Source organism: Lissotriton vulgaris, chromosome 9 (assembly GCF_964263255.1).
Source record: "Lissotriton vulgaris chromosome 9, aLisVul1.2, whole genome shotgun sequence".
Taxonomy (NCBI): domain Eukaryota; kingdom Metazoa; phylum Chordata; class Amphibia; order Caudata; family Salamandridae; genus Lissotriton; species Lissotriton vulgaris.
In genome coordinates, this window is record NC_141697.1 from 155,623,137 (window position 1) to 155,635,390 (window position 12,254).

At 40.6% G+C, this 12,254-nt stretch overlaps 1 protein-coding gene across 2 annotated transcripts in view; it reads right to left on the minus strand.

The window, feature by feature from the left end:
• Positions 1-7,548: 7,548 nt before the first annotated feature.
• PRPF39 (pre-mRNA processing factor 39) overlaps positions 7,549-12,254 on the minus strand; it is a 508,214-nt gene continuing 503,508 nt past the window's right edge. For both annotated transcript variants that reach the window (XM_086937261.1, XM_086937262.1), the window contains one exon: positions 7,549-8,493. In XM_086937261.1, coding sequence (XP_086793387.1) covers positions 8,437-8,493 — 57 coding nt within the window. In that variant the 3' untranslated portion in view covers positions 7,549-8,436. The remainder of the gene's footprint in view (positions 8,494-12,254) is intronic.

The following is a 12,254-nucleotide window of genomic DNA, read 5'->3' on the forward strand; positions in this document are numbered from 1 at the left end:
CTGTAGTCTTACCATTGATTGCAGCTGCTCAGAGTCAAACAGGATCGGGTGATCTCACGTCATTGGGAGTGCTGTATATACAACGCAAGAGGGAGAAGTTGCAGACTGGTGGTGCGCGGCATCTGAGGAAGGCAGAAGACGCCGAAATGCATCATGCCAAGCCACAAATTTACTGTGAATAAAGGGTTCCCATTTGAAATTCCCCACTGTGGTCCTGAATTGCTTCGTGAGGAGTAGTCTTACCTGATTAGTGCTTGTTACCCCTGATGGGGTGTTGAAGCGCTTTTTCAGCGAGTAGCACACTACTCGGAACCCATAAAGGATTAGTGGTGAATTAGTATAGTGAAATATGAAAGTAATTTGAGTAGTGGATATTAGTCTGTTATTTGGATTGAGAAGGAGAGCGAGGGATATTAGAAGGAAAAAGCGTTGCATTTATATAGTGCTTGCTACCCCTAATGAGGCGTTGAAGCACATTTTTTGGTGAGTAGCACGCTACTCAGAACCCATAGAGGATTAGTGGTGAAGTAGTATAGTGACACATGAAAAAAAGTGATAAGTGGACAGGATAGTCTGTTATTTTTATTGAAAAAGATAGTAGAGGGAGAGAAGAGGGAAGTATTTAGATTTTTTTGGGGAGGTATTAGCAGTAGTGGGAGGCTTGGAATGAGTGAAAAGGGGTGTGGAGGGGAAGAGTCAGAGGGAAGAGTTTAGAAAGGCTTGTTTTGGGAGATCAGTATAGTAAAAGGTGTCATAGTGCAAGGAGGGAGAGAGTAGGGGAGAGTCTATACATTATTATTTTGGGGGGCATAGTAGTGGTATGGGGTTTGAGAGGAATGAGAGTGGCTGTAGAGGATATATTGATATAGGTATAGGGTGAGAAATAGGGTAGTGCATTGGAAAGAGTGGTAGAAAGAGGTTTGAGATGCGTCAGAGTTGAATTAGAAGATATATTCAGAGATATAGGGTGAGAAATAGAGTAGTGCATTGGATATGCTGAATTAGAAGAAAATAACAAATATATAGATCCATAAGTACATGGAAAGTTTATAGATGCATGAAGTAAGTAGGTGTAGATTAACGATATTGATAGAGGTATAGGGTGAGAAATAGGGTAGTGCAGTGAACATGCTTTTTTTGGGGGGGGGGGGGGAAGAGTAATAAATACATAGATCCAAGTACATGGAAGGTATATAGATGCATAAAGAAAGTAAGTATAAGTAGATTAAAGATGCATTAGATAAACTCTGGTTTTCAAGTGTTGTACTTAAAAATGTATTTTTTTTTACAGATTACATAATTATTTGTCATGTTTATACTAAGCAATACACATATATAGGTACCTATCAATAGTAAAAATAAAGGCTTATATACTGAGGGATAGGCTGTATATTTCTGTTTGTGTATGGTGCTTTTGTGGGGAAGAGCAAATTCTCGAGTAGTTTTCTGAAGATAAGGTGGTTGTCGTGGATCTTATGATGGGGGTAAAGAGTTCCATATTCGGGCAGCTTGAACAGAGAAGGATGTGCCACCCATAGTTGTTTTCTTGTATCTTGGGATTTTGAGGGGAGGTGCCACTCTAGAGCGGAGGTTCCTATGATGAATGTGTTTGGTGATTTTATTCCTGATGAAGAGTTGTCCCATTCCATGTATCACTTTGTGGGTGGATATTCTGCCAACCGGTAACCAATGCAGGGCTTTCAAGGCAGGGGAGATGTGGTCTCACGGTTAGATATGCAAAAGTAGTCTGGCAGCAGAGTTCTGAATCCATTGTAGTCTTTTCATAGTCGTTAAAGGTAATCCGTGGTAGAGGCTAATGGCATAATGGAGTTAGGACATAACAAGGGAGATGGTAGCTTTGACCTTGTGTGGATATCCCAAATGGGGGAAGATTAGTTGCAGAGTTTTTATATTAACAAAGCTTGATCTTGCTAGTTTGTCAACTTGGGCATTCATCAACAGCTTTGAGTCCATGGTCATTCCGAGGTTTTACTTCCTTCGATACTTTAGGCAGTGATCCCAGTTCATCAGGCCCGGCAGTAAGCGGGTCATAATTTTTCCAATCGCCACACATGAGTATTTCCGTTTTGGAAGCATTCAATTTGAGATGGCTCCACGTCATCCATTGATCCACGGCTCTGAGACAACTGAAAATGTGTATGTTTCCGATATCTTGGGGGCATTCCAGTTGACGGGGAAAATTTGCGTGTCATCTGCATAGTTACAGCACGTGAGGTGAGCTTGATTGATCAGTACCGGTAATGACTTCATGTAGATGTTGAAAAGCATGGGCAAAATGATAGAGCCTTGAGGGACCCCAGCTTTTGTGGAGTATGGTTTGGACGAGAAAGGTGTGGTATGGATGAAATTAGTTCTGTTTAGAAGATAGGACGTGATCCAGTCTAAAGCAGTCCCCTCTATTGGGCTTCTTAGAGCCTTTGTACCAGAGTGTCATGGTCAACCGTATCAAAAGCAGCTGATGGGTCCAAGAGTAGCGCAGCAATCCCGTGCTGTCATCTGTGTTCTTCAGGTCATCCCAGATGACAAGGAGGACAGATTCTGTGCCTCTTCCCGGACAGAATCCCGTTTCGAAGTCTGAAAGTATGGCATTGTCTTCAATGAATTGTCACAACTGGGCGAATCGCTGCTCTTTCTATCAGTTTGACCAAGAAAGGTCCATTTGTAATGGGTCTGTAGTTGTCAGGGTTCAACGGGTTCAAGTGGGTTTTCTTCAGTAAAGGACGTATGTATGACTCCGTTCTTCTGGAAATATTCTGGTAGTTAAGGAATCATTGATGATTCTTCTTACTGGATTGGCAGCAGAGGTTGTAGAAGAATGGTCTTGAAAGTTTGCAGTGGACATGGGTCAGATGAGCTGCCGGCAGGCCTACTTGCTTTGACCAGGTTCATAAATTCATTGTGTGAAATGTGTTGGAAGGAACAGAGGCTGAGTTCTAGTATTCTTGCTTTGCAAAATGGTTTGTGCTGGTGTTTTGTCTCGGTTTTAAGTACGAGTCCATCGTGTCTGCTTTGTCCGTGTAATGATTTGCCAGTTTGTCTATGAAACCTTGAGTAACGGGATAAGTTAGTTCTAGGCAGTTTGGTTTACAAAATTCATTGAGTATTTTATAGAATTCTTTATTTGCACGTTTAGCATTTTGAATTCTGTCTGAATAGTACCTTTTCTTAGCTTTTTTGATAGCCGACTTGTGTAATCGGTTAATTTTCTGTAGGTGAAGTTTGTCTTATTTGTTTTGAGCCAGGCATGTTGTAGCTTTCAAATTTGTAGTTTTGTGTCTTTCATCACTGTATTTCTCCAAGGTGCTTTTTTTTCTTTTGTTCTGTTGTGCGGTTTTGAATGTTATCAGGATATTAAAAGCTTCCTGTAGCCACTCAGTTTTTTTTAACAGAATTTATTGTTACCAGATCTGTACTGGATGTTAGTTGTGTTTCTAAGTGTTCCAAATTGAGTTTGTTTCACGGTCAATAAGTGGATGCACGTAAGGTGGTTTTAGGTGAGTCGCTTAGTGTTGTTTTATCTTGAAAAGCAAGTAAATGGTAGTCTGACCATGTGACAGGCGTTATAGTTTGAAAGGTGTCTGGTATCAGCAAAAATTACATCTAGGATATGTCCAGCGATGTGTGTGGGTTTGTGGACAATCTGGTGTAGGCTATTGTATGTTTTTGGATGGGTCATATGAGGTTTGTCAAACCAAATGTTGAGGTCACCTAGAACGCATAGAGTGTATTGTTATCATGTTTGAAACCGTGTTTAGAAGTGTGTCTGGGAATGTTGCCCTGCTAGTTGGAGTTCTGTAAAGGAGCAGGAAGTTACAGGAGAAAGATGTGTGGGATTGCATCTTGTGAGAAGAGCCTTACAATTCTTTATGGAGATGCAGTCAACTTTAGTCATTTGTAATGTTTGCCTGAACACAACAGCTAGACCACCTCCTTTTTTGCCCATACGATTTTTAGTGATCGTTAGATAGCCTAGAGGAATGGTTTCACACAGGACTGGAGCCATATCATCTCCCAACCACAATTCAGTTACGAATAGTATGTCCAGTTTTGTATCAGTGAGAAGGTTGTAGATGTGATGTTCGTTTTTAGGGCTTGTTCAAGCATTTATTAGTAGACTGTTTAGAGAATGTGCTTAGGTGACAGTGAGACTTCGCTTGTAGGTGTGCTTATATTGCTGGTATTATCTGTATTAGGATAGCAATCGTGTAGCTGTTCTGTAATGTGTTCCGCGTCCAGCAGGCTAAAAAGGCATTTTGATGGGTCTGCATGCGTAGGTGGTGGAAACCGTGTTTGAGTGTGAGTTGGTGTGCTATGTTGTTTTTGTGGTGTAACCTTGTTGTGCAGTAGACAAGAGATGAGGAGCAAAGTTGTGATGTGTGGCACGTTGCTTATATTGTTTGCCTATGTTTAGGGCGGAAGGTGTATGGGTCAGTGGTGGTGGTGGTGGTGCAGCATATGGGTCATGTAGTAAGCTTCTAAAATGTCCAATGAATGAGAGGCGGTTGGAAGAGAGTTGCTGTATGTGTTAGGTGTGGTGAAAGAGAAAGCTTGGCATTGTGGTTTGTTCCTTTGTGAAGTTTGAAAGGTGGGTGTGTGATTGTATTTTGAGACTAAGTATTATGAGGTGTTCTTGAGAAATTTTGTATTGCTGATGTGTGTGATGTGTTTTGTTTTTGAGAAGTAGGGGAAATAGTTGCTGATGTATTTGTTTCATCAGATCGATTTGTTTGTATACTGTTGTTTGAGAGTGGAATTTGTAAGGTAGTGGGGTGGTGATGTGTTTGTGAGTAGAGGGTATGTTTTGTGTAGGAGGGGATGAAGTAGATTTAAGATAGTTTTAGACCGGTATGCGGCAAGAGTTAAAATGTGTGGTGCAGTGGCATGTAAGTGTTATGTTATTGTGCTAAAAAGAAGAGGAGGCTGTTGGTTGGACAAATGATGGAAGGCTGAGTATGGGTTAGTTAATGATAAAAGGGGGTCTGTTAGGAGCAATTAGAGTGGGGAGTGTGTGTCTGGATATGTTTTAGTTATAGTATGGATTTTGGCTGTGTTTGTGATGAGTGCATTGGTTAGTGGCATAGGATAGAGTTGTGTACTGTTTGTAGGTGATGGAAATGTGTGGTAGCAGGGATAGAAGGGTATAATAATCAGGGTTTGTGTGGTTTTGCATGTTGTGCTGGTACATTGATTTGTGCATAGGGTTTGTTTGTAGTACGTGTGTGGTGTACATTTGGTGTGAGTGTGTTCCTCTGTTTTTGGATGGTGTAGGGTGGGTATTACTAAATGGGCAGCATTTCTGGCCCTAGTCCCGACCAGTCTTGAAAAGGCTCAAACAGGGAACTGCCTGTGTCCTCACCGCCCTTAGCCTTGACATCCTGACCTTTTATAGCCCTAGTAGTCATGTGACCCTTTGAGCCAATGTGTACCCTAGCCCTAACCGTATTTAATCACAACACTAGCCCTAAACGCTAGAACCAATAGGAGACCAAGACCATGCAGCCAATCTTAGCCCTAATCGAAGCACTCAATCAGGTACAAAAACCCTAATCTCTACACCTAATAGAGGCCCTAGCCCTAGTCCCAACCTTAGTCCCAGCACCCGATGACACAGGAAACCCTAGTCCCTACTTCCAATAAAAAGCCTAACCCTAGTCTTAGTCCCATATCTACTCCAGCGACCAATCACACAAGAAGCCCTAGTCCCTACTTCCAATAGGAGCCCTAGCCCTAGTACCAACAACCAATCACACAGGAAGCCCTAGTCCCTACTTCGAATAAAAAGCCTAACCCGAGCTCTAGTCCCAACCCTACATTTATTGAATCACACCAAGAAACCAATCAGAACCTTCAAATAACCAACCAATGAAAACTAACCCTAATCCAATAGAAACACTAGATACAACCACCAATCAGTGCACACATGTAACAACCAATAGTAGACTATATAAGGTCAGAGTGACCTCAGACAAGTTTTGCTGGCCTGGGAGTTGGAAGCTGCTCCTCCATTCAGAATCTTCCATGGACAGACAGGCCCAATCCACACCCTGGACCCCGCTGGCAAGGGCCCAAGAAACTGTCCTCCAACAACACTGCTCGTAAAAAACTCCATTCACTCTCCCAGCCAAAAAACGAAGTGCACAATCCCCCCAAAACACAGCTCAAACAGCCCACAGCAGACCACTGCCGTCCCAGAGCACCCCCGATGCACAACATCCCTGCCCCTAGGGATATAGTACTGTGTGTTTTTGGTATGGCCTGGCATTGTGATATGGTTTGTCATTTTAAAGTATGGTGTGGTCTGTCATTGTATAATATGGTATAATATGGTCTGACATTTTATAGTACAGTAGGGCCTGCCACTGTATTAAGGTACTGTTCTTGCTTTACTTCAGTTATCTGTAAACCAATCTCGATAGAATACACGATCTTGGACATTATACTTTTCTTAATAAGAAAGAGAATCCATGCACAGCATTGATTATATTGCAAAATATGTATAAAGCAATCTGTTTACATGGCCTCTAGGGAATACTGAAAAAGTGTCTGATGTACGATTCACTCTGGTGGGAATCGGTATTCAATCCGATTTGCTTTTGAGGAATGATATACATTCTCACATAAAACCTTGCTTTGTAACAGAACGAAATATACCTGAACAAATCTAGACTCTCTCCATTACCATTTTTCCAGCAGATATGTTTTTCATTAAAGATTTAATGTACTTCATGTTAATTTCTAAAGTTGAAAAGATAAAAGCCTCTAGCACAGTATGTTGGCGAGTGGTGTTTTCCAAATTTCTGTTCTGTAGCATTCATATGAAGGGTAGGATCAACATACAAGGTCTTTCCCAAGAAGATCAAAAATATGAGATTGACTCGAGTTTGTTCAGTCCAAAACCTTGCAGAAGTCCGGTAAAAACACAAAACAATTAAAGTAATTAATTCAAATAGATCTAGGTTTCCAACCATTTATTTTGTTTTTGACCACGGAATCACTTCAAGAACACAATATCTAGAAATAAAAAAATACAATATAATGAGGTATTTTGCTTCATAGGTAAAATTACAAAACATCATTTTGGAGAGAGTAGCTGCTTTGTTACTGTATTTTACTGTAAGGCAATCCAGACGGGGAAAGCCGGTCTTGAGTGCTCATCCACGTATAATAAAGATGTCTTGAAAATCACCAATATCAAATTGAACAAGGCACAAAAGAGTAAATGGAGCCAACCTAGGGTTCCAGAGGTGGACAGCTTTGATTGCTGAGAAACAGAAGTGGTAGCAGCAGTAGAACCTTTGTATATTATTCAATCTCTAACCCTGCAGACTCTGTAACTTTGCATGCAGTGTCAGCCAAAACTGGATATAAAGAGAACTATAAATGCCTACTTTGACAGTTGCAGCAAAATGTGGCCATTCCAGAACAGGGTTGAATAAAAAATGAATAAGCATGTGTTAGCTGTCACTCACAACCAAGATAATAAGCTGCATCAAAGAGAAGGGTAACATGAAACAAGATAAACAGGTCTCTGGACAAATCCTTTATTATTAAACCAAAATGTGATCAGCATGATCAAAATACAATATGCTTGCTCGAAAGATTGTATGCAAACATCCCAAATACAAGAAACATCTGTTAATATTACCTTCTTAAAAATGGGATTTCTACTTTAGGCCTAAACACATTGCATGTGCAATAATAAATATTACTGTTTTCATCTTTTAGAAGGGTGGAATAATGTTTTATTCCCACAAGTGTGCTTACTTTACTTCTGTTTATTATATACAACAATGTGACACATTACTGTCAAATGCGAAGAAACATAAGTAAGGATTACTGAAAACTCTTCTAGCCTCTAGAGCGGAAAACCCATTATGCTCCGGACTAGTGATAACATTTGTCATAAGGGGCTGGAAGAAGTAAAATAATTTGCACCAGTTAACAAGAAGTCTCCTAAACCAAGAGCAAAGTTTCCGAATTACATTTATTTTAAATGTAATGTCTGTACAATATGGCAATCATGTGAACCTGTGCAGAAGAGAATTTCTCCCCACAATTTATAGTTTATATGACTGAAAAACATAAGGTTTCAAAAAGGCTGTATATAGTGCATTATGCCAAATCCAAATCATTCCTCAATATAGGCAGAAAGAGGAGTCTGTAGTTATATATACACATTTCTATTTCACTATGTCCAAATTGCCATGGTATATAAAACTTGAACCTTATTTTGACAAGTTCATATATTAGATGGAATTTTTGTGAAAATGCACACTTTCATCAAAAAAGGGACACATTTATTTAATGTATTACTGTGTTTCTCTTTGTACCCATCGCTCAACATTAAAAAAATATATGCAGCTGCTCTCCGGTTTTGCTGAAATTAAGCATTGATATCCACAGTAGCTGATCAAATCAGGTGGAGGGTGACGTATAGTACTGGGAATAATTCCAGGAATTTTGATAATTGTACTGAAAAGGAAAAAAGAAAAAATGAAGTTTGTTTGCAACAAAAAATTATCAATGTTTGTCTATTTGTCTACTCAGAGTAATTTACAGCACGCGACCACAACAATGCTAGATGAACACTGCATCTTATAATAAATATCGATCAAAAGACCAAATGTGACAAAAATCCACGAATATTCCACCACCCCGCCCAATAAAAAAACCCACAAACAATACTTAACAGTATCCTAAAGGTGCTCTTTTCTATGCCGAGCATTTTAAATGCAATATTTATTCTTCGAAGATTGTAAGCATTATCTTTAAATGAAACATAACATTTAACTATTTGTTTGTAGCCTGTAGTGCAGTAGATTCATAGATTCACATGCTCTGCACATTCATGTCATTTAGTGCTGTTTTCAAGTTTATCTTCGAAGAAGTCTTTGGTCTCAACATATCTCTTAATTCTTTCTTGAATCCCACATTGCACCAGGACAAAGACTCCACCTTATATTGTCCCCCGCTAATATATTGTTCCCCCGCTAAACAGTTGAGTGGAGTGTAACAACGCAGGCTAGTAAATTGTATACAGTGTGTTGTGAATAAAGAAAAATAATGTAGCTAAAGAACAGCTGGGATCTTTTCTCGCATAAGGGGAAAAAGGGAGTACATGTGATGTAACAGCACTACAAACTACGAACAGTGACAGTAACATTTCCCATTTCTAACTAGTGCTGTGTAGCTCACATGCTCCGCATAAACGGTAAAGCAGTGTACTCCAATAGAAAGCAGTGGCTAGCAAGCATAAGCAATATGGTTTTTAATACAGTTAGGCCAACCAAAGCCTCAACTTATGGATATCAACATTTTGAGGAAAGGCGTCTGGTGTTGACCATTTATCAACCTCATAATATCTGTAATTCGTAGGTTTGTTAAAAAGGCCAGCGTAGCTCCCTTCTGGAATGTGCCTTGGCAAAGAATGCATTCTGTGCTTGGTCTTTGTCTTAGAATAACACTTTTGAATGTATTTAAATATCCATTGTGCCAGTCTTGTCTTACAAATAGTGTTTCCTATGTTGGGTTTTGCAAAAGCCACAGATGGATTTTGTTCTATTAATATAGTGCATTCATGCCTTAACATCCAATGTGTGCGGTGCCCTTTCAGGCATCGACTCCATTGTTATATTGTTTTCCCGCAGAGGGTGAGAATGGAGATAGTAAGTGTAGAATAGAGATGTCCATGCGTATGTATGTAAACAGATAAACTGCAACAACTACAGGAGACCGGAGAGGCAGGTGGGCGCATGTGAATCTACAGCTCTACATCTGTTCGATGCTTACTGGGTAATTAACATTATATGTCAGAGGCATGTGAGCTGTGGATCACATGCTTTGCATAGACTATATAGAAGTATACTCCCAAAGTGGTGGCTAACCTGAAGCCGTTTGAGTTGTTTGACAATGTGTTTTAAGTACTGCCAGGCCTACATTAGCTTGCTGCCTCGCAAACACATCTACACAATAGTGCTTGGTGAATGTGTGCGGCGCAAACAATGTTGCTGCCTTACAGATGTCAGCTAGGGGAATATTCCCTAAGAAAGCCATAGTAGCCCCTATTTTACGAGTGGAATACGCTCCTAAGGGGTATTATCAGAGTTCTTTTCGCATTCACGTAACATGTTTGGATACATTTGACAATCCACTTTGGTATGCCCGATTTAGACATGGGATTGCCTTTGTGTGGTGGCAAAAAAGCAACAAAAAGCTGTTTTGTGAAATTCTTTTGTTTTTTGTACATAATATAGTAGAGCTCTTCTAACATCTAGTGTGTGTAAAGCTTGTTCTGCTACAGAATCAGGTTGAGGAAAGAACACAGGAAACTCAACTGATTGATTGATAGGAAAAGCAGAAATTACTTCCAAGAAGAAATTTAGGATTAGTTCGAAGAACCACTTTGTCTTTGTGAAACTGAAAGAAAGGCTCTTGAATAGTTAATGTCTTAAGTTCACCAACTCTCCTTAGTGAAGTGATTGCAATGAGAAAAGCAACCTCCCATGAGTACAACTCTAATTGACACCTACCTGTTCATTGGTTCAAAAGGTGGACCCCCTTAGCCTAGTAAGGACTATGTATAAGTTCCATACTGATGCAGGTGGGACTCTTGGTGGTATCACTCTTCTTAATCCCTCAATAAAGGCTATAATCACTGGTACTCTGAATAGAGAAGTGTCTGTTTTGTAAGTATGCAGCTACTGCTACTAAATGCAAGCGAATAGATGTATAGGCAAGTCTAGATTGCTGTAAGTGTAAGAGATAACAAATGATGTTTTGCACTGAAGCATCAAGAAGATTGATGTTATTGTTGCAATAGATAACACACTGTTTCCATTTTGCTGCATAACATACCTTAGTAGTAGGCTTTCTAGCCTCTTTCAGGATATTCATACAGTCTGGTTGGTAGTTGTAAATAACCAAACTATGACTTCAGGAAACAAATCTTTCGGTTGAGTTCTTTGAGATTTGGATGTCAGATTTCCGCCATGGCTGTGAGTGAGAATGGAGTTGAGATGCTGCTTTTGGTGTGGAACTACGGAGAGCTCCAGCAGAGTGGTGAACCACGGCTGACGTGCCCATGTGGGAACTATGAGAATCAGTTTGCAGGATGTTTGTCTGAGCTTCCGAACTTTTAACGGAATGAGTGGGAGAGGCGGAAAAGCGTAAGCAAATATCACTGACCAGTTCATCCATAGTGTATTGCCTTTGGAGAGCGGGTGTGGGAAACTGGAGGCGGAGCTAGGGCATTTTGCGTTTTGAGCTGTGGCGAACAGGTCAATGTGAGGAAACGAATAGTTAACCTGTCGGTGTAGTTTTGCAACTTGATGATCTTTCTGGATTCACTATGCTGTGCATTATTCCGCGGTTTTGTGGTTGGGTCCGGATTCGTAGTCTTTTCTTTTTTTCCGACGTCCCACCTTTGGTGTATTTCCGGTGACGTCGGCACGCTTCCTGCAGAAGCTCCCATTCCTGGGCGCCATCTTCGGATTATTTTTTCTCGTGTTCGTCTTGTTACCAAAGTTATGGCAATGTTCAACGAAAGTTTTTTCACCGCTTTAACCTTTAAGGCTTCTTTTTCGAGTATTGTCTTTGTTTCAACCACCTTTTCTCTCCAGCCGTATCTTTCTGGCGGAGGTGGGTGGGTTCGCTAGTGAATCCAGAAAGATCATCAAGCTGCAAAACTACACCGACAGGTAAGAAACTATTCGTTTTGCAGAGTGAGTCTTTCTGGGTTCACTATGCTGTGCATAGACTTTATAGCGGTTTCTCATGTTTGTGGCAGCTGGGTGGTAGATGAGTGTTGGTTATTGAATGTGTGTTGAAGCACCCTTTGCCAGACTTGTGCTTCCTTGTTCGTCTGTATATCCACACAGTAGTGAACGTGTGCACAGAAGCCCATGTTGCTGCTAGGCATATGTCCTGAATTGGTATGTTAGCTAGGAAAGCTATTGTAGCTCCTTTTTTCCTGGTAGAGTGGGCACGTGTCCCCTCTGTTAGCTCCTGCCCTGCCTGCTTGTGGCAGAACTGTATTGTTTGGGCGATCCATCGTGCAATTGTTCCCTTAGTTACTGGTTTCCCCATGAAACTGTTAGCGAAGGACACAAAGAACTGCTTTGTTTTCCTGTGTTCCTTCGTTCTCTCAATGTAGTGCATGACTGCGCTTCTGGCGTCCAGAGTGTGCAGTGCCCTTTCAGCTCTTGTTGACGGTTTTTGGAATAAACTCAGTATCT